This window comes from Aulonocara stuartgranti, assembly GCF_965226115.1.
Source record: "Aulonocara stuartgranti genome assembly, chromosome: 15".
Taxonomy (NCBI): domain Eukaryota; kingdom Metazoa; phylum Chordata; class Actinopteri; order Cichliformes; family Cichlidae; genus Aulonocara; species Aulonocara stuartgranti.
Window position 1 is genome coordinate 35,494,519 of NC_138951.1, and position 20,791 is coordinate 35,515,309.

At 42.1% G+C, this 20,791-nt stretch overlaps 2 protein-coding genes across 4 annotated transcripts; both read right to left on the reverse strand.

Annotated features, from left to right (window-relative positions):
• Nucleotides 1–1,464: 1,464 nt before the first annotated feature.
• ndufs7 (NADH:ubiquinone oxidoreductase core subunit S7) lies at nt 1,465–8,651 on the reverse strand. Its single transcript, XM_082505201.1, has 8 exons — nt 8,580–8,651; nt 7,755–7,791; nt 5,453–5,524; nt 5,234–5,354; nt 4,039–4,218; nt 3,679–3,725; nt 2,524–2,612; nt 1,465–1,850 (listed from the first exon to the last, which is right to left on the reverse strand). The coding sequence occupies exons 1-8, from the start codon at nt 8,593–8,595 to the stop codon at nt 1,753–1,755; spliced, it is 660 nt and encodes a 219-aa protein (XP_082361327.1). The 5' UTR covers nt 8,596–8,651; the 3' UTR covers nt 1,465–1,752.
• A 1,602-nt stretch (nt 8,652–10,253) lies between these two features.
• Nucleotides 10,254–20,768, reverse strand: LOC309689505 (uncharacterized protein). Of its 3 annotated transcripts, none has more exons than XM_082505974.1 (5): nt 20,173–20,768; nt 17,523–17,868; nt 14,853–15,413; nt 14,097–14,310; nt 10,254–12,368 (listed from the first exon to the last, which is right to left on the reverse strand). In XM_082505974.1, exons 2-5 carry the CDS (start codon nt 17,794–17,796, stop codon nt 12,137–12,139), a joined length of 1,281 nt encoding a protein of 426 aa, XP_082362100.1. In that variant the 5' UTR covers nt 17,797–17,868; nt 20,173–20,768; the 3' UTR covers nt 10,254–12,136. The 3 variants fall into 3 exon arrangements, with proteins under 3 accessions (XP_082362100.1, XP_082362102.1, XP_082362101.1); XM_082505976.1 differs by lacking the exon at nt 20,173–20,768 and adding an exon at nt 19,703–19,855; XM_082505975.1 differs by lacking the exon at nt 20,173–20,768 and adding an exon at nt 19,517–19,644.
• Between the last annotated feature and the right edge of the window lie 23 nt (nt 20,769–20,791).

Consider the following 20,791-nt stretch of genomic DNA (forward strand, 5'->3'; position numbering starts at 1 on the left):
AATAATACATTTTATTTATAGGCGCCTTTCAGACCCTCAAGGTCACCTTACAAAAACACAATTTAATTTAAAATCATTTCTTTGCTGTTTTGTTTAGACACAATGTGGGTTCATCCCTCGAGTTAGGTGCCTTTTTTATGTTTGAATGATTCATAGGTCAGTGTTAAGAGGCTTAATCGATAACAAAAAACATTCCTCAAAAGAGTTGTCTACAAGGACTGAACTGGAGATGAATAAAAAAGCCAAAGTCCAAAGAAAATCTTTAAAAGACCTTTGGAAACCTTTGGAGAGCTATTGCTCAAGACCACTTTAAAAATGACAAAAAGTCTGGCTCCCTGGCAGCAAAATAAGTAACCTGCTCAAGAGCTTTACACATGATCACCCCCTGTAATATATCAAGGCTAGTATAGCAATTCAACTGTTGAGGATATTTATTTCAGAGCTTCCTGAAATTTTAGTTTTGTTTTGTGCTGCTGTAACTGTTGATGACTTAATAACTAAATATCAGATGAACCCGTGGACTACAACGTGTTTCAGCTCAGTGAGACTAAACAACACAACCTGCAGAAATGTTTTTAAATGGTTGAGCATCCTGCTGCCTTTTATTGAGCTTCATTATTTTGGTATACGTTATATAGATACACACACAAAAAAAAACAAAAAAAACACTGCTCATAAACATGTAACCTGTTTTATTTTACTTTTGTGGAATTGAAACAATCAGATTAACAGAAGAACATAAAACAAAGATCCTGAAGTCACAGTAAAGAATGTCTGCATACTTGTGTTTTGATTGCACAGTGGTAGAGCGGTCTCAACAACCAGGTTGTTGGGTTTCCTCCCAGAGTTTAAAAACATGCATTTCAGGTTATATTGTGACTCACACTTGGCTGTCATGGCTGCACGGTAGATAACCATAAAGTGAATTCATGTTTGAATTTTTAGGAAAAATTTTAGGACACCTATGATAGGCGATTTTCACCCACGTAATTCTCTTTGTTTTAGCTTTAGAGCCATTTTATAGGTTACCTTTCTTCAGTTTATGAGATGTTGTAGAGGCAAAATAAAATAAGAGTAATTCAGCTAGACATGTATTTTAATATATACATTAAAATATTTAATGCACATAAGGGTTAAAAGGGTTATAAGGGTTCAAATATACCTGATATTAGTGATAGTGTTACAAAACTGCAAATTAGTGCTCTAGCGTTAATGTCAGCCTATTCCATTTTAGCAGTACATGCAAACATACACTAACCTTTTTACTCCTTTGTGTGTGTTTTAAAAGACCAAACTCAGAGCGAAACAATCAGCACACAATAAAAGTGCATTTTGATTCCAACCACTGCAGAACGTCCACAAACACCAGTGAAGGTCAGGGCTGGCGATCACAGGAGCCCCCTGGTGGCCGAGACTCGGCTCTGGCGTTCACAGCATCAGAAATGACAACAGCTGGCATGGGACTTCACGTAAGCTCAGTTTATTGAAAATAACACTTAAGATTCTGAAATATGCCACTCATATTCTATTTTCATGAATGACTGATGAGATATATAGTTTTTCTGATGGCTACTTGAAGACATGAATTCAATTTAAAGCTGTAATTTAAATACACAGCGTGTGCCGTCTGTAAATTACAACAAAGACTTTAATGAAGTTCGTTCCTGCAGCTCTACATTGAGGAGGAGCAGCGCTCCAAATGCAACCAGAATACAGTGTTTACAAACAGACGCACACACATATACAGATTGTTCACTTCCTGTACCAGATCTTTAATTTCTTCTCACGCTTGATTTTCTTCTGCAGCTGTAAAGTCCCGTAGAGAAGAGCCTCTGCAGTGGGCGGGCAACCTGCAAGGCAAAGGTACTGATAATGCATATTTCAACAGAAACACGAGGCCACATTACTGCACAATGACATTAGCACTGCGCAGTCATCTCCTATTTAAAACAATCAAACATCTATATTTGATTACTGCTGATGACACAATTACTAGTTTTCATACTGCAGCTACAGATCAAGTACGAGTGCTTCTCTCCCCTTCCCCAGCCAGCAGACTCCAGGCTGCCGTGTTTATAAATTATTACTATGAAAAAGATGTTGATCTGGACTAGTGTGGATGGGGAACACAAGACCACAGACTGAACACACCAACAAATGTGAGAACAACATCTCTTTGCAAAATCTTAATCTATCATTCAGCAGCAGAAGCACGAGTGAGGTCAGCCACTGGAGGCCTACAGGCGTTTTCATAAAGGTTGACTTGGTTTATTGGCTCAAATCTAACTGATTGCCAGTTCAGCTCCACTCCAGCAGAAAATATATGAAGATGGAAAAGGTCACAGATTGAAGAGGCTTGCAATATGGTAGCAGAAACCCTTAATTTGGTAATTCTTAATAACCAGACTACAGAAATGGCAATCCACAAATATCTCTCCACTAACTGGGTGTCTAGACTACATTTTCCACTTTCATTAATAAGAAAATGTGCAAATTTTATCCTTTCTCTGTAATAAACTCTACCTGGAACATAAATGTCCACCGGTACAATTCGGTCACAGCCTCTGACGACAGCGTAAGAATAGTGGTAGTAGCCTCCTCCGTTAGCACAGCTGGAAAAGAAAAGAAAAAAATCCAATCAGCTCTCTTTAAACGTTACACCACAGCAGCAACATTTCACGTCAACGTCACAGCAGTAATAAAGACACTGCCGAGTTTCACGTTCAGCCAAATTATGGGTTCCTAATGACACAGATGTGTTGTGTCCTAAAACCCAGCGTTGCTTTGATTGTGCTCGACCTTTTCCTCTGCAATCTCTGATTGTGTGATTGGCTGAGCCTCAGAATGCAGCTCAGTCTGCTTCCCAGCTGCTGTCTGAACACTGAGTGGAGACAAGCCCACTCCAGCTTTTCCACCATACTCATGTTTGCTTTATTTACATAAATCATCTCTCTCCTTTGATTATAGCGATAATCCTGTTGTTGTAATTAGTGTTTGTACTTACACGAAGTACTCATTTCACTACCTGGGACAGGCTTAGTTTTACCTGGTTGACAAAGTGTTGTTAGGTGGTTAATTTTATTTCTTTTCAATCACTTCTTCAGTTCTTTAGTGCTTTATTAGTCTTTTGACTTCCTTTACTCTGATTTTGCTGCAACTTTTTTGCCTCTTTCTTTGCAATTAAAATAAAACCTCTGCAAAGACAGCTGCTTTTATGCTTCTTCTCTCATTCCTAGCAGAGCTGATCATTAAAAAGCTCATTGTGATGATCCGAAGATGTCGGGATCCTCAAATCTTTTTTCCCCCCACCCACCTCAGCCTGCTAGTGTTGCAGTGAGGGTCTGACTCTACGACATCACAATTTAAGAGTGTGCAAGAGTAAAAATTACAAACGTGCCAGATTATTTGTCTTTGTAAGACTGAAAAGATGGGTGCACACACCAGCTTCTAAACATCGTTTATCGTTAAATCAAAAGTGAATAAATTGCAACTCAAAATTTCATAGGTTGGAACGAGCAGCTTCAGCACTTTGATCCTGTCTCTTTATCACAGAAGCCTAATATTTCTTTAACTGCCCCCCCCCACCCCCCACCAAAAAAAAAAAAAAAAAAAAAAAAAAGGAACGACTTGATCAGTGGTTGGAATAAAAAGATTAGAGGAGATCTCTTCAGGACTTACCTTCCCATGGAAATGACATATCTGGGCTCAGGCATCTGGTCATACACCTGTTGGGAAGAAGAAGCGGTTCAGACACTCTTATATAATGTCTAACTAAGTCTAATCTGTAGATTCAGCTGGAGGCGGCTTCATGCCAGTCACTCAATCCACCGGCAGGCTGCTCATAATCCAGCCAGCGTTTGCTCAGCTATCCTGCAGACAGACAGCACTGACTATGTCTACAAGCTGTGAGTGAAAACACATTTTTTGTTTCTCCTTCAATTCCCAAACCCAAGTCAAACCTCACACTTCAGCTAAACAGTTAAACTGCAGTTAGGTGAAAGTGATGATGATGATGATTAGTGGAGGCCCTTTTCTCACCTTGCGCAGGGCTGGAGCCATCTTATTGGTCAACGTTCCTGCCACGATCATGACATCTGCCTGCCGGGGACTGGCTCTGAATACGACTCCAAAACGGTCCATGTCGTAACGGGGAGCCGCCATGTGCATCATTTCCACCGCACAGCAAGCCAGGCCAAAGGTCATGGGCCACAGAGAGCTCTGAGGAGGAAACAGCAGTTATCGTTTGTGCAGTTTCTGGGCAATAGGCCGCAACGTTCACAGGGTTATCAAGTTTTTGAGGACGTTTACTGTCTCAATCTGTACTTAGCTCTGTATGTGCATTATGTTAACGTGACAGCAACAAGTCTGCAAGTTACTTTTGGCCCTTTAACCCCCATAGTCACGCTGTAGTGTCTAAATCACGTAACTGATTTAAGATGAAATAGCAGCAAGATGCAGCCTCGCTGAGTCTCTGTTTCAACTCGTTTTGAAAGCCTGGACTTCAAACTGTATACTAGTTTTTAAACTCTGTTGATAAGCCAGAAAAAAAACAACAGAGTTATGATAAACAACTTGCACCATACTTTCTCCTGAATACTGTTGTAACAGATGTTGCATCAAGAAAAAAGGACAGCCCTCGAACAAAGACAAAAGAAAAAAAAAAAAGGACACCCCCTTTCCTATTGGTGGGAAAATGCACCACATCAACCAAACTAAATTATATGACAACACGTGGCATTCGGTTGCTTAGAAAGAGGGGAAAGTTTGGGGAGTGACGGCAGAAAGCAAGAGCAATATTGATAGTGAGTTTTGAGTGTGTTTGGAGTGAATGGTTAGTGTGTAGTATTCTAGTCATTTGTTTGATTTTGTGTGGCAAAACAATAAGGTCACTGAAAATAAGAAAATAACTGAACAGAGAAAACCGAGGTTGTACTGAGACGAATGATATCAAACAAGACAAGCTCAATAGTTTTTAAAGGTGAAATATAAACAGAAAATCAGAAGTAGTCGACCCCAGGGGGTTAAGATCCATAATACCCCAGTTACAGTGTCACATTTACAACGTTCTTCAGCTGATGGTGGGGTCACATCACATGCTGACAGAGAACTTGGTTTTATTTCTAGATGTGTACTTTATATCAGACTGCTTTGTTCTCCATTTGGCATGTAATGAAAACACAGCGCACATACTCATGAGCATGTTAACACAGCTCACGGTTTCTCATCTACTCACCCTGCGAGCCCAGTTAACCAGGTCGTCCAGCTTGGTGATCACATACTCGCCCTTGCTGCTGGCTGCAGACGTCGGTTTGGCTGCAGCCACCGCCGTGCTTTTCTCTCTAGCCGGCACCACGCTGCAGCAGCAGGAGGAGGGAATGAGAGAGAGTAGAGTTTTACCATGCGCATTAGTTTGAATGTATCTGTTACCACAGAATCTCTCTCATAAACTCACCTTGTGCTGTTGTTATCATTTTTAGCAGTGCTGTGCAGGCTCTTGTGCTGAAGAGCAAAAACTGAAATGGGCCTGCGGGGACAGAAGTAACAGTTAGACATAGCGGGATGTTAAATGTTAAAGCCACTCCTAACAATAAAATAATGCACCACAAAAGCTCTCAGCTTCACAAAAAGACAACATTTGAAATGCTATCATCATTTGATGGTACCGGGTGACGGACAGATGGGGGGGATTTCTTTGAGGGCGATGCGATGGCAATTTTGCCTGAGCCTTCAAAACCTGGTGGTGCTTTAAAGGATTAACTCGCAGGCTGGCTGCTGCTGCTTGCCAGTGTGGAGGAATAAAACCTAACAGCAAATGTTTCAGTCTTTGTTTTTTTCTGGAGGTTGCTTCATCTTGTTATTTTCTCCAATAACAAATTCAGAACGTTGAGAAGTAAAATCGGGTCTACTCCAGGCACGCGCAGAGGGGGGGGGGGGGGGGGCTAGAGGGGCTTGAGCACCCGCCCCTTTCCTGATGGGTGCCCAAAGTGCCCTTTTGTTGAGGCAACTAAAATTTTATTTATTTATTTTTAATGTGTGTGTGCGTGCGGACTCCTGTCTGTGCCCCTCAACAATAATATTTAACTATTAATCACAGTTTTGCTAAATACGTAAAAGGATCTGGCTTGCATCAGTCACATGATCACATTTAACCAATGATCGCCCTTGACGGCAGAACGCGCTGGTTATGAGCCGGGAACGAGCTCATAAAGAACACGCGCATTTTTTGTTGTCCGGAGCTGTAGGAGAAACACAAGTTTACTCAGAGACACAGACTGATGCAACAAAACCAGTAAGTAGGTGTACAGCGTACACTGTAGTGTGTAGCACCCAGGAGTATCAGCTTATTACGTACACGTTGGTAAGCTGTCTTGTTGCAACTGACGAACTGAAACAAACGAGCGTGCTGTGTGTGCAACAGCGCGACAAACATTACCTGTCCTTTTATTAACTGCACAAGTAGTGCTGGTCATAGCTGCTGGCTACCTGTGTAAGGCTGTCATGGGTCTGTAGCTCTGTCACCGTTTTAGGGAACATATTTAGTTTTAAAGTAAGTTTCCGGGCTTTTCCTGCCTTTCTGGAGGGATTATATTTCACTAAAAAACGATCTAATATGCATGTCCACATAATTATGCATTATTATAATTATAATATATTAAAAAACACACGCTGTATTTTAAAAAACATACATTAAGAAGCAGATTAAATTAGATTTATATTTTAAATAAGACAAAATTTGGATTTTACAGCAGTAAAATTATTGTATCTTTACAGTTTAAAAATGTAATAAGCTTTGCCCCTGCACAGAGTGGATAGTGAAACAAATGGAATCGTCATAAATACATTACTTCATATTTATTACTTCCCCCTCCTCATTGCTTTATTATTGTAGCTCTAGTAATAAATAATAATGTAAGGATTCTGGATCAGCACCGTGATGCCCATAGTATATACAGTATTCTGAAGAAGGTCTAAAATGTCACTGTGTGTGCGTGCATGTGTGTGTTTTATGTATATGGATTATTTTAAATTATTACTCATGATATAACATTGTCCAGACATGCCTGGTAAGGACATGAGGAGGAAACAGCAGGAGCTGTGTGAGGCTACTAAAGGCAGGGCTATAACATTTTTCTGTCATCATTTTATTATAGATTAAGTGCAAGAGTTGTTAGGTGTGGATAATTAAATTATAGTTTATTGCAATAGCAAGTTGTGCCTTGTTCTCAGATAGACAGCAAGTGGAGAGTGATATATGAAATGATGGGATGGAAGGAAGAAGAGAAGCAAAGAGTGATTCACAGGCAGAGCCTAAATTATTTCTCACAGTTTTTTTGTTGCCTTATGGTTCCAAGTGCTGTCACCAATCTTTGCATTTTGTTATTATCTCATGACACTTGTTTAATCAGCTACCATCTCTCCTATGGACTTTTTAATGTCTACAGTCTCAGATCAACACAGCCCTGCCCTCCCATATTAGATTCTTGATGAATGTGTGTTGTTATTCAGCCTGGTTCAATGTGCCCCTTTTTAACTTTGAGCACCCGCCCCTTTAAACCTCTCTGCACAGCCCTGGTCTACTCTATGTGTGTGACTACCTTTTGTTATTTGTTTTTAAGATGACCGCATACAGAATGCATTTGTACACAAGTATAAAGAGAACCTCTTATGAAGTGTGATGCTGTAACAGCTGTAAGCAGGACAAGGCCAGATTAGCATCGGTTTCAATACAAGGAACCAGATTAGAAGGTTCTTACCTTGTTGAAAAAGAGCCAAATATGGCCAGGCGAGGTGCTGCAAAATAAATACAGAACGCATTATTACACAAGGTGAAGAAACTTTAACAACTAGAGAGAGTGCAAGAGCTAGAGGTGTATAAATGGGGCCTTTGCTCAAACTATGCAAAGAAGGATTTTTGCAAGCTATAGGAGCAGCACCATGTCTGCACACGAAAAACACTTTCTCTGCATGCCAAACTACACTGCAACATCTGTTCACTTAAAGTAATGTCAGCACCCAGCTGTTGACAATCCACCAGAAACAAAGTGTAACACTTAAAGGTTATTATAACTTTATGGTTTCGGGGGGGGGATCTAGGAATAGAAATGTATTAGTTTTCTTGCTGTCTGTAACATATCAAATCAGAGCCGAAAAGTAGTAAATTTCTGCCTCTTTTCAAAAAGTCTTTAACTTGTGCTTCTCAAGCTGTGGTGATCGCAAACTCGGGTGACAATCCTAAAATTGTAAAGTTTTTACACCAAGTTTGGTTCCATGATCAGCACTTCGAACCTGTCGTCTTGCACTGGGAGGCACCAGCTTTAATCCAGTATGGAAGCAGTCGTTAGTAAACTAAAATAACAGCAGTTAGCTGCACGCTAACATGGCTAGCCGTTATGCTAACACAGACAGAGCAAGGTCAGCGGCGCTTTCCTTAAAAGTTACAAACCGGCCGTCAAACGCAGCCAAGTCGCTGTGCAGTTCACTCCCCTGGGCTCATTTTTAAAATACTCAGAGCAGCATGAGTATAAAAAGACACCAACGACTACAGAAAAGCGTGTAGTTTCAGTCAAAACATCACTCACCTACCAACGCCGCCATCTTTGGAGGTTCTGGTTACGTCAAACGGGCTCTTGTCGTGTCAGAGCGCGAGCTGCTGAGGGCGCTACTGCTACATATTCGAGCTGCGCACTTTAAACCAGCTCAAATCCTCAGAGAATCATAATCAAAAACCAAAATAACAGACAAACAATAATCCCTAAAAGTACTAATACAATACTGGGGGAACATTTTTGGACTTTGACTTTTAGAAATACAGTTATTTTCGTGTCTAGATGTCTATATATTATTAAATAGACTGATCACAGTTATTGAGTCTTTAGGTAGCTGTTTGGCGCCTCCAGTGGAGGCACATTGCTACTGACAGACTTGAACGTCTCCAAGGGTGATTTATGACTGTGGTTTCTCATGTATATGTGTATGTATGCATTTGTAAAAACCTCTGCGATGCTAAAGAGTATCCACAGATACTGTCACCGTGACACATTCAGACTGAGGTTAACTCACTGAGCCTCACACGTTTTCTGAAATGCCCCACATTTGATGCAGGATTTTATCAGTTACATCCCACCCACAGTGGCTCCATGTCCCATCACTGGGGCCCACCCCACAGTTTGAGGTGCAACTTAAGTTTCTGTGCAGAGGAAACAAAAAGTAAACCGTTTGAGGGACATAATTTATGTCATTAGTCAATAAAACATTTCCATTTTATTTAATTTATTTATTATTTTATCTATTTTTTAGAGCAAAACCACACAACACATTTCTGTTTCATTACTGGCCAACTACACTGTACTTCAGAAATCGTGAAAAACACCAGTGGGGTTGTGGCTACTCTTACTTTGGAGATTATTAGAGTGCATTAACAGAGCTTTGACTTTCACTTACATGTCAGGTAATCAGAGCAGCAGCAGGAACAGCCTGGCTCTACTGGTTGAGCTGCATTCAGGAGCATGTTGTCATAACAAATACATTTATTAAATCAAATTTATCACACTCGAATAACGCTGTCATGTTACCAGGGCTGATTTATATCTGCTGCACTAACACATATGATCGTGTGTGTGCTTGATCATATTTAAAATATGTCCGTGTTGACTCTTTTTTTTATTACTTTACGATCACAGATGAAGTTGAACTTATTGTCTCCATTCATGTGAGTGTTGCACCATGAAAACAGAGCACAGCCACGCCAAAGGTTCGCACCAGCATGAGAGCACAATAACATCAAACACTGCAGGAGCGCCTGACTTATTATTGGAGCTGCTCAACGGCTGAAAGCAGCAGTCTGTGGTTTCAGTTTGATAGCAGAGAGCGAGAGGTCCTGCACGGTCTAACCTGTGTTTCATTAATCTCCTGATCCATCTCTGTAAACAGATTTAAATGTCTAAAAGTGTTTAAATGGTTAATATTCTGTTCATTTGCTGACCTAGAGTGATGGTTTGTTTCCTCTTGGTTCCATCAGGAGGAGGATGGAGATGATGAATGGGAAGTTAATCTAACATCTTTATGTGCAGATTTAAAATAATTTATCTCAAATGAAATGAAAGTAGAACAGACGAGAAGCAGCGCAGCAAGCAGATCGTCGATTAATCTCCAATTTATTTTACTATGAGTGTGAAAAAAGAAGCTCAAACTTGAATTACTTTGCTTGCCAAAAAAATCCAGAACTTCAGCTGACTCTCAAAGCAGCTTGCAGGAAGTTTGTAACAGATGAAGTTTATTCAAAGTTGTTTGGAAACATGTTGAGGAAATCCCCAAATTTGATGTTATATACAGTCCTGTGCAAAAGTCTTGAGCTAATTTCTTTGTATTTTGCTCGGAAAATGGGAAATAGGTGAAACATCTGCAAACATGCATGGAAATACAGAAGACAGAAAACAGTTTGTACAATTCTATTTGGTGTTGTCTCATTTCACTCTGTACTGTACCACTGTACATGGTTGATTTGACTTATTCTTCAACACAGTCCGAACTCTCAGGCAAACTTTCTTTCTTCTGGAATATTTCTCCAGACTTCTCAAAGCTCTTCTTTGGATGTCGACTTCCTTTCGTTCTGTTTTCTGATTCCATAGAGTTGACATACTTTGACATACCACTGCCTTTTCTTCCCGTTTCCCTTTCTTAAGAATGGTCCATCCTCCCACTGAGACCACGCCTGATGGTCAGTAGATGGACATGACTTCTTCTTTAGTCCCCCATTTGTCCTGTTTCTGCTCACCATGCCCAGTTTCTGGCTCGTGGCTCTTTGGGATTCACTTTGTTATGGCAAAAATGTTACTTTCTTTGGATTTTTTTGTGGATTCAACTAAAGAAACTGGAACAAATTATGAGTTATTGTAACATTCTGCTACTAAGATACAATTTCTTTGCCAAGTGTTACATTTAAACAATGCAGGTTCATCTGCTGAGTTAGGTGCCTTTTTATCACTTTGAAAAATGACCAGACAGTCTGGCTGCTTGGAAGCAAAATATTTTGAAGAAAAACAAAAGAGTGGTGGCTCAAGACGTTTGCACATTAATTTATAAGAAAGGAAATTAAAGGTCTTTTAATAAACAGTCATTTGTAAAGTAATTTCAGGCATTCACTCTGAAACGCATCAAAACGTCTGTGTTCCCCTCTCACCGTGCTCCGTGCTCAGATACCTTTAGAGCCGGTTATTTAGTCTGACGCTGACAAACCTGTGTGCTGGTTGTTTGTAACGTGCGTGAGTGTGGTTCAATCTTTACTGCTATTTGGAAAACTCAAATAAATCTCTGGATTTGACGGTGAAAAATATGCATTCAGATTCAGTGAATACCTCGGGTCAACACTGCTGTAATTATAGTAATCTGGATCCCTGGGTATTCTTCAGTTGAGTGTCAGACGAAACGCACTGCGTCTCATCTCGTTTTTGTTTTGGCCCCGTTTTGGTGCCACAAACCGAGCAAGTTCATCAGCAGCAGCGAGGACGCCAGCAGGGTGGAGATGGAGCACGTTATTATCACATAATGACAGTCCCAGCTCTGAAAACGCGCGCCGCTGTCTCTCCAGGAATAGACGCCCAGCCAAGGCAAAAGCAAAGAGCGGTCAATGGAAAACCAACAACGGGAAGACATTTTTTCATTTGGTTTTTTTTTTGTTTGTTTGTTTTTTACAAAATGGCTTTTATTCTGTCTTCATCATGTACAAACTTTGTCAAATAATAATAAAGTCTGACAACTGCAGCTGCTTTGCTCGTGTTTCGGTCAAACCAAATCCAGCCATATATATGTATGTATATATAGCTTTTAAGTATTTAGAGTTCAAAACATTAAATGTAGGCACAGGAATAGCTTAAAAGGACAAATGTTTTATGACTACAGCATTGTTCAAAGGCGTCCCCAGCCACTAGCAGGTGGAGCTCTTGCATTTCAGATAATAAGCATGAATCCACATAAAAGGTTGTGTATAGGGAGGAGCAAGAAAACACAAGTCAAGCCGTCACAGAGTTGGAGGTTGCAGTGGCAGCACGGGTAGCTGTGCTGAACTGCAGACCACAGGAATGGGCTATTTTTGGAAAGATCTCCTCCTCTCGGAGAAGGAAGCAGGCAGCTCGCCTCTTCACTGAGCGTCCAGGATGTCTGGTGTGGCACTCGGGCTCTGTGATGACCAGGAAGAGGGGGTGACCTGATTATAGAGGACGTCCTGAGAGCCAAAAAGTGGCTCTCTGAGATGGAGCATGTACACAAGGAACAGATTAAGAGCCACCATGGCGAGGAGTGGGAAGACGCTCAGGCCGGAGCCGAAGCCTCGCCAGGAGACGCACGTGTTCAGGGCGACCCAGTAAACAAGCCTGAGGAGCACGAAAAGAAAACATCAAACAGGAAATCAGACACTCACAGCTTCCCCACCAGCGTTACCTCCAATCGGCTAAGCTCAGTCTGCCAGACATGTTTAATAACTCCATATTTTTAAATAAAGTCTCCCAAAATACATATACGCCTTTCACTGCACTGCAATAAATGTTGCTACAATCGATTTGTAGGCTCATAAATTGACCTTTTTTTGGGAGTGGGTGCAATAACACAAACAGCTCTCAGCAGTTTATAGCAACTTTCGAAACCACAGTTTTACTGGGGTGTTTTGTACTCTCGTTTTTTACTGGCCACAGCAGACAGCTGCTCAGCTTTAAGAACTAACTGAGTAATACCCGTCCAGCATCAAACAGCAGTGCAGACGCAGTCAGCGACGGGCTGTTTAAATGAGCAGGTTAAGAGACAGATGCTGCATTTCACTCAGATCTTAGAGACCAAAGTAAAGGAGACAAAACTTCAGGAGGTCACAAATGAGGCCTAACTAATATCTAATAAGAGGGTTGATAAATCAGATGCACAAACCAACTTCACTTTGTAAAACTGGCAAATTTTGAGGCTCGCAGTCTGAGCTCTGCACCGCTCTGTGACGCAGAGCCAGAGCTTCTCTTTGGGTTTGTTAATGACAGTGGTTGTGTTCATTTTTAGCCCTGTCAGTGGCGTGGCTCTACAAACGGCAGTGTCAGCCTGTCAGTGCATCGCTTTGGACTAAAATAACTATCTCAACGCCATCGCCGTCATTTATGGTGCACAGAGGATAAACTCCTTTTGGAGAAAACGTGTGTGGTTGTCACACTTTTGCGTGAACTGCTGATCACTGAAACATCTTTCAATAACCTTTCCTTAAAGTGCTGGCTCAAAATGGGTTTCCTTTTTATTTTTGCAACTGTAACAAAAAGTCATTAACCTTTTGGTCTTGGTCCCCTTTACCTCTGTCTAGTTTCAACATGGGGTTGGCATTTTGCACTCTTCCTATTCAGTGTACTAACTCTGGACTTTTCTCAATTCTGGTCTGTGAAGCAGAAAAAGTGTCACTAATTAGCACGTTTGCACACTGATGACAACACTGGGCTCACAGGAAAGCCTGGCTGCCAGCATGGCTAGAAACTCTTAGGTTGTTGCAGGTGTAATATTCAATAAAGCCTGTCTTTATCGACTTTTCTGCCAAATAAAAAAATAAGATATTAAATATTAATCTCCATATATGGGTTTTAATTTATATCGTATTTGCCAAATCCACTATTTATTACTTAAAAATGTGTTACTGGTGATGTAGAGGTCTCAAAAAGTCAAATATGATACACGTGGCGTTACAGGGTTAACTGTCCGTGGGGACATCACGGTCTCATCTTAAAATGTCAGAGTTCTTTGCTGGGAACAAAGTGATCTGTGTGTAACAGTTTGGAGTTATTCTAGACCTGACTTTTAGGCGGATTTATTGGTCCTTATTTGTGTAGCACTCCGGCTACGCAGATAGAAGGATTATGGAAATTCAGCTGACGTGGAGGCTGCTGAGACGTTTATGTAAAGTCCTCCAACAAGCCAGCAGCTAGCAGGCCCATCCACAGTGGGTAATTCAAATGGCTAGAATGGGGAAGAGAGTGACCACAGAAGGGGAAGAAAGGAAAAACAAATCGTGCATCCGGTAAGGTCGGACCAACCCCACTGGCTCACAGGAGCTTTCCACCTTTCTCGCTTTTGAGCCTCACCTTCCAAAGATGAACATTATGACCAGGATAGGCACCAACTTCAGCTGGTCTTGAGGCAGTAACGCAGCCATAACAACAAGGTTCAGGACATAGAGGAGTAACTGCTCCAGGGATGTGGTGACGAAAAGCTGCTGAACCGCACCTCTTCTGGGAAACGACTCCTGCAGATCGAAGGAGCCGTTGCAGAACTGGCAGGCTGCACCCATGAGCATCGCTGCAAGGGATAAAGGAGCAATAAGTCAGTTAGCATCTTGAATCTGGGCCATCTTTCCGCAAACAGCGCGCTCATCCTGACAGCACACTTTGTTTTTGCAATTCCATCATTTGAATGTGAAGCAAACGCCAGTAGACTGGCCCACATGCAAATGTTCCTCACAGCTACCAGCCTGACCTTTTTTTTTACCACCTGCCCTCTTATTCCGAGTCACTCTCGGTTGGGAAGTGATTAAAATGTTCTCGAACAATTAGGCCACAGCCTGGGAGATGAAGGACACAGCCAGCCTCTTACTGTAGTTTCCATTTAAAGCTATGTGAAGGAGAAGGAAATTATGCTTCTCCCCAGAGGCCTGGGAGACGTCTGCTGCTACTGAGGCTGAAAGCGCATGAAATTAAAGAGGACAGGAGACACTGAAGCATTCCAAGACAAAGCAGCCAGACAAACCAAATCCTTTCTTAATCATTATCTTTCATTCAAGGCTCTCACATGGCTGTTTTTGAATGTCAGCGTGCAGGTGTGTGTGTTTGTGAGACGCATACCGAGCAGGATGGGGACAGCGGCCACCACACAGCAGCACAAGGTGAAAACGATGCGGCTGGTTACGTCAGGGAAGTCAGGGGGTTTGATGGGCACGTAGAAATAGAGTGCATAGAGGATCCCGGACGCACACAGAAGCGAGGCCAGCACCGAGAAGAAAGCGGGGACTCGGCTGCTCTGACAGCATGTGCACTGGCAGCAGCGGCATTGCCCCCGATCCGAAGCCTCCCGCGCAGCCACGCAAGTCTCTCCCCGGCCCTCGGAGCTCCACACAGCCAGCTCCACGCTCTCCGGCGGCGGCCCTATCAGAGGCCGACCCTCGTCCACAGTGCAGTCCAGATTGGTGGATTCTGGACTCCATCTCGGTGCATCTGTGCCGTTGGGAATGTCTCCCTGAGAGGCCGGGGTTGGAGGGCCGACGCAGTTTTCCGTGGCGGCGTCCAAATTGCGCGCCGTGATGATAGGACTGGAAAGAGTTTGATCCAGCTCCCCCTCCTCCCCACGATGCGCTCGAGGCTCTTGTGGGAGACTGACGCCAGACTGCTGGTGGCAAGGAGCAGAGCCTGTTCGAATCAGAGCACATTTAAAAAAAAAACATCAAAAGCAATCAGCTGCAGACTTACTCCAATCAATCATTCACTTTCTTACTTTCAAAATACAAAGCAGAGTCGAAATACTCATATAAACTGTTCTTACAAGATTAGCAATTAGTGGCACCTCTAGTTTACGTGGTTGAACTGCGGTGCTTACACACTAATTACATTTACTATAAGGCTGGATTTCTGCAGGCTGTTGGCCTGCTCATAAATGACTGTTCATAGTTTAGTATTCGAAGCATGTAAACAGTAGGTAATATTAGCCTAATACACAGTGTCCTTAACAGGCTGGCTTTGTGTACACATTTGTGAAATCTATATTTGAAAGGTTTGTTATTATGTTTTATTTATTTCTCTAGTCATTTCAATGCTACTGAAAATATGTGTGGAAAAAAAGATATATCAAAACATTTAAATGAACCAATAAAGAGTCTAATAATTGCTTTGAACTTTAATTCATCTTTGGTTGAGCTGTAGTAATGATATATGCATTCACGGGCCATTTTATTAGGTCAATCACATGGCAGCAGCTCAGTGCATTTAGGCGTGAAGACATGATCAAAACCACCTGCTGAGGTTCAAACTGAACACTAGGATGAAGAAAAGGTGATTTAAGTGACGTTGCATGTGGCAGGATCGTCAGTGTCAGACAGGCTGATCTGAAGATTTCAGAAACTGCTCATCTGCTGGGATTTTCTTGCACAACACAATGGTTTGACGAAGGGAAGCAATCCAGTGAGCAGCAGCACTCTGGATGGAAATGCCTTGTTGATGTCAGAGGTGACCTTTTAGAGCGCTCCGAGCTGATAGATAATCAGTTCACTGCACTCAAACAGCCTCCAGAGTCACCAGATCTCAATCCAATAGAGCACGGGAAATTGATGTCATGGATATGCAGCCAACAAATCTCAATCAAACTTCAGCACCTTGTTAAATCAATGCCCTAAAACAACCAGAAGACAAAAAAGGGCCCCAACCTGGTACTAGCAAGTGTTCCTAATGAACTGGCCTGTCTGACACCGGAGCCAAAGAGATCTGAAGGTCCAGATCCAGGAAGGAGGAGAAGGAGAGCCTGGACGGGTCGATGTGAGTGTATTTGCATTACTGTCAAATAATCTAATGAAAAGGACCAAAACAACCAACAACCAGTGAAAGGAATTAAATTTTCTGTATACTAAAAGTGTGACATAGTTTAACCAAAGGGTTGTGTTTTAATACACAGAAAATAGTCCTGTACAGATGCTTCTTTAAAAATCTATCTAAAGTGTAGACGGTCGCACCAACTCGCTGTTGGTTTTGGTCTTTAAATGGGATTTGTTTATAAAAAGTAAAGTCGTACATCATGAGGTGCATCCCGACTGCCACAAAAACCACGTGTCATCTTTAATTTTCATTACATTTCATTCACTTCTAATTAAGCATCTGACGGGTGCGATATGCAGAAGAGAGCCCAAAGACCAACAGAAGCCCTCAGACACAAATTAAAGCTCTAGAAAAATGGTTTGGACCGAAACGTAAAAACATCCAGACCGCCGCTGCTGCAAGGACACAAAACAGCACACATTAAACACCAGAAGCTGTTGAGAAGGGTTACAAACATCTGGACACTTCACATTACAGATGGGAGTCACCCACCAACACCAACTTTAACTGTTTCCCTCACAGCTTGGACTTGGTTCTCTCACACAAATATTAAATCTAACTATAAGAATGTTTGTCTTGTTTACAAAAAAAAAGCTCCTTTTCCTAAAACACAACTCAAGTTTTTATGATATTTTACCCAGAATTCAAAGCTGATTTTTCCAAAATCTGACTAAAGTCAAGGATTTTAAAAGTTTTTTCTCTTCTGGAAAATGACTTAACTTGTTTTTTCTTAATGTTTTTGTGATATAATTGCTCTTAGCTTATTCCATTCAACACAAACAATGCTTTTTTTCCTCTGCAGACTCTGTCCTAACTCTATTTGGATCCAGCCTGTACTCAATCCGACTTTAGCTTTTGCTAATTTGCTCTGGCCTCCCTTCAAATCCTACAGCTCCGACGAGGAGACAGTAAAAAGCAGCGGTAATAACTCACTCCTTGGCTGATCCGTCGCTGGTGGCGGTTCCAGCGAGCGCTGGGAGCCGGAGACAGAGTGGGAGGACGAGTGCAGCTCCTCCACCGAAGACTCGGGGCTGTCTGACACCGGAGCCAAAGAGATCTGAGTGTCCAGATCCAGGAAGGGGGAGAAGGAGAGCCTGGCCGGGTCGATGTCCTGGAGCTGGTTGATGATATCGCTGATGGATTCCTTCATGCTGTCGAGCTCCTTTGCATTCTGCCGGTTAGTGGCCTGAAGCCCCGAGGTGCTCATAGTCACAGAGCCTGAGAGGAGCAGGAAGAGGTCCAGGTGGAAATCAGGCCAAGATCAGTTTAAAACATCAGACTGCAGAAAGAGACAAGAGGGAGAAAATCACCTTAATTCCCCAAAGTGTCAGAAAAGCTTGATTAATACACACGTCTGAAAAAATATCCCCGAGAAAACACAGTGATTCATCTTTATTTTCCCTTAAATATCGTCAGTAATCCGCTTTCTTTCAAGCCTCTGCTGTCTTTGCGCTTTTCTTCTACCTGTAAGGCCCAATTTATATCCTGCTTCAGGAATCTGTTTGTCTTGACCAGAACAGCCCTGACCTCAGGGGAAAGGTCAGCGCTGAGGGAGACGCTAACACTCAAAAACTTCACTGGGACTTTATGCGGGCTTTTTTGGGGGGGGAAGGATAGAGGAAATTATGGGTTTATGCACATGGTTATACAATAATCATCACTGACAGGATGTCAAAGTTTATCTTCCCCTGTTTCTGTTGGGAACACTTTCTCATCAGTTTTGAATCCCTGTCAGTAGAGAAACTCAGCAAATCAGCACACGAATGCGTCACACTCTCGTGCACACCGAAGCACGTCACAATAATCACAGACTCCAGCTTTATGATCTACAGCGGGAAGTCCAGAAGGTGGCTGGCGTGCACCGTGCTGTTGCCCTGCATCCTTTAAACGTATCACACATGAGACTGTGTGAATCTGCAGGTTTCAACACTTTGGAGGAAGCTTATTGTTAGTTAAAATCTTCCTTTTGGCTCGTATTTCGCAGCAGGATGACTCAAATATCTATGTAGTAAAATGGAAAGCACTGCAGAGGTGTAATAAATATGCTTTGACCGTTTTCACCTAAAAGGAGCAAATCGATATTTTGGGAGATAAGAAGTCCAAAACCATGAAGCTACAGCAAACAGCTGACCTGCCGAGCAAAACTGAAACAGGGAGAAATGTTAAATGTGTATTTACTCACATACTGATTAAACAAATGAGACATAATGTGTTTATTAACAAGATTTAAAGGCACTGGAAGTATTCACATAACGTCCCCCCTGTTTCTAATCTTTCTTGAGCAAAGTGCTCCGACTGCTCAGTGTGTCACCATCAGGGATCTCTAAAGTTATATTTTGAAGTGTGGATGTCACTACACGTCCCTTCAGTACTGATAATCAGTTCTCGGCATCTTGTGAAAAGTATTTCCTGTCCTGGCAGCTTTGACCAAAGTTTTAGAAGCTACAAATTTTAAAAACACATATTTCAAATCCAAAAAACACAGGATTATAACACTGATGAGATTTCAATTCAGAAACTCGTGGATTCATGGAAAATCTTGTGTTACATTGCTACTGTGAGGTCAGACTTTAGCTTTCTTCTAAGAGAACTCTGGAGGATGAAACAGGGCAACGTTTCACCTGTTCCCATCTCATGATGTGAAACTGAACCAGAGGTGTTCAAGTTAGTTAAAAAGGTCTAAAAAAGCACAGAAGCAGCTTACTGGAACATCTCCTTTATGGCTCTTCATGGACTACTTCAACTCCACTATTGATATCACAAATAATCCTAAGCAGTTATTGTAACACTGTACCTTTTCCTGTATTACAACAGTAAATACAATCTATAAATACATATTCATTTATGACTGTTTTCTACACATATGCATACACACGGACGAATGTTTCCAGCACTTATGAACTCTAAAGCACATAAAATGCACTTACTGGACAAAAGCGTCTGCCAGGTGTGCGTAAAATAACACCAGTCACGCGCCTTTGTCTTCAAAGGCTTCATTAACATCTGCAGATTGAATCTGGAGCATTTTTCTCTGGGTTTTCTTGGCGCACAACCAACTGTGGCGCAGAGCGGGCGCGCACGGCGACGTTTCTCCAAACAAGCGAGGACCTTACCATGTATAGAGATCAATTAGGAGCCACGGGGCTTGAAGGTCTGGAGGAATAAATGTCGGTGGCGGTTATCGGAGCTGGCCTGGATGTGGCGCGTAGGGGGCGGAGAGGGGTATGTGGCTTTAAAACCCGCTGAAAAATAACTTTCCCTTCAGTGTTGAGCCACTCTCTGAAAACAAAAACTTTATACGATGCCTCCTCCACGAAGCTTCTCGGGCTCAGTGTAGCAGCTGCAGGAAACACCTCATTTATTGATAGATAAATAAATCAAATGAGGGGAAAACGCACGCGTGAAAGCTACGCGTAAAGGACGGGTCATTCACAAATCACGAATCGTGTATTTTGTGGCATCCAGCAGCAATTAAAGCGATTCATTTCATTTCACAGACAAACCTGCCTCACTTTGGCGAAACGAAATGCCCAAATGTGCTGATGAGCGGAACAAGAAGCGTTACTCTTATAAATGAACTTACTTTAGTCGGAGGTTGCGGAGTATTTGGGTGAGTTTACTCTCCTCGCAGTTTAAAAAAAACCCTCCGTCCTCGTCTGCCTTTCTTCCCTCCCCCTCCGTTTGCTTTTTGTCTTCCAGGATCCCGAACTTCTGAATCAAATTTCAGGACGGACAAAATACTAGGCTTTTTCCTCCGCCCACACAAGTTTTTTTTTTCCTTCCTGGGTACCATGTCAAACACCATATGGAGCAAATAAAGGCAGAGGAGCGGCAGCAGGAGGAGGAGGAGGCACTTACTTTTAGTTTACCTTCAAATTCAACATGAACAATCACATCCATCACGAACACGAGTGCATCTAAACAGGGCAGTAAATATTTACAATGAAACCAAACCTCGGCGCGCCTCTGATATTCATATACAGGATGAGCGCGTGAACTCCAAGTATATTAATGCTCACTCAGACAGCATCAGCTACTACAGACAACCCGTTTATAGAAAGTCTTTTCACTCAATAATAAGTGATGAACTTTTCAAAATTAAGGTTATAGACACGTCATTGTGTTTTTGCTGATTTTGTTGGGCTTTTCATTATCAGTCACTCCAACTTCCAACAGTCCACTGATAACTCCTCGGTGGCCTC

Bases quoted from the DNA above. Each gene is read 5' to 3' on its own strand.
- LOC309689505 (XM_082505974.1), bottom strand. From the start codon at position 17,796: ATGAGCACCTCGGGGCTTCAGGCCACTAACCGGCAGAATGCAAAGGAG. The intron at 15,414-17,522 runs GTGAGTTATTAC...TGATTCGAACAG, and splicing joins AGCGACGGATCAGCCAAGGA to GCTCTGCTCCTTGCCACCAG. The intron at 12,369-14,096 runs GTGAGGCTCAAA...CGTGCTCCTCAG, and splicing joins ATAATGTTCATCTTTGGAAG to GCTTGTTTACTGGGTCGCCC.
- ndufs7 (XM_082505201.1), bottom strand. The intron at 4,219-5,233 runs GTGAGTAGATGA...TTTCCTCCTCAG, and splicing joins TGGTTAACTGGGCTCGCAGG to AGCTCTCTGTGGCCCATGAC. The intron at 3,726-4,038 runs GTGAGAAAAGGG...TCTTCCCAACAG, and splicing joins TGGCTCCAGCCCTGCGCAAG to GTGTATGACCAGATGCCTGA.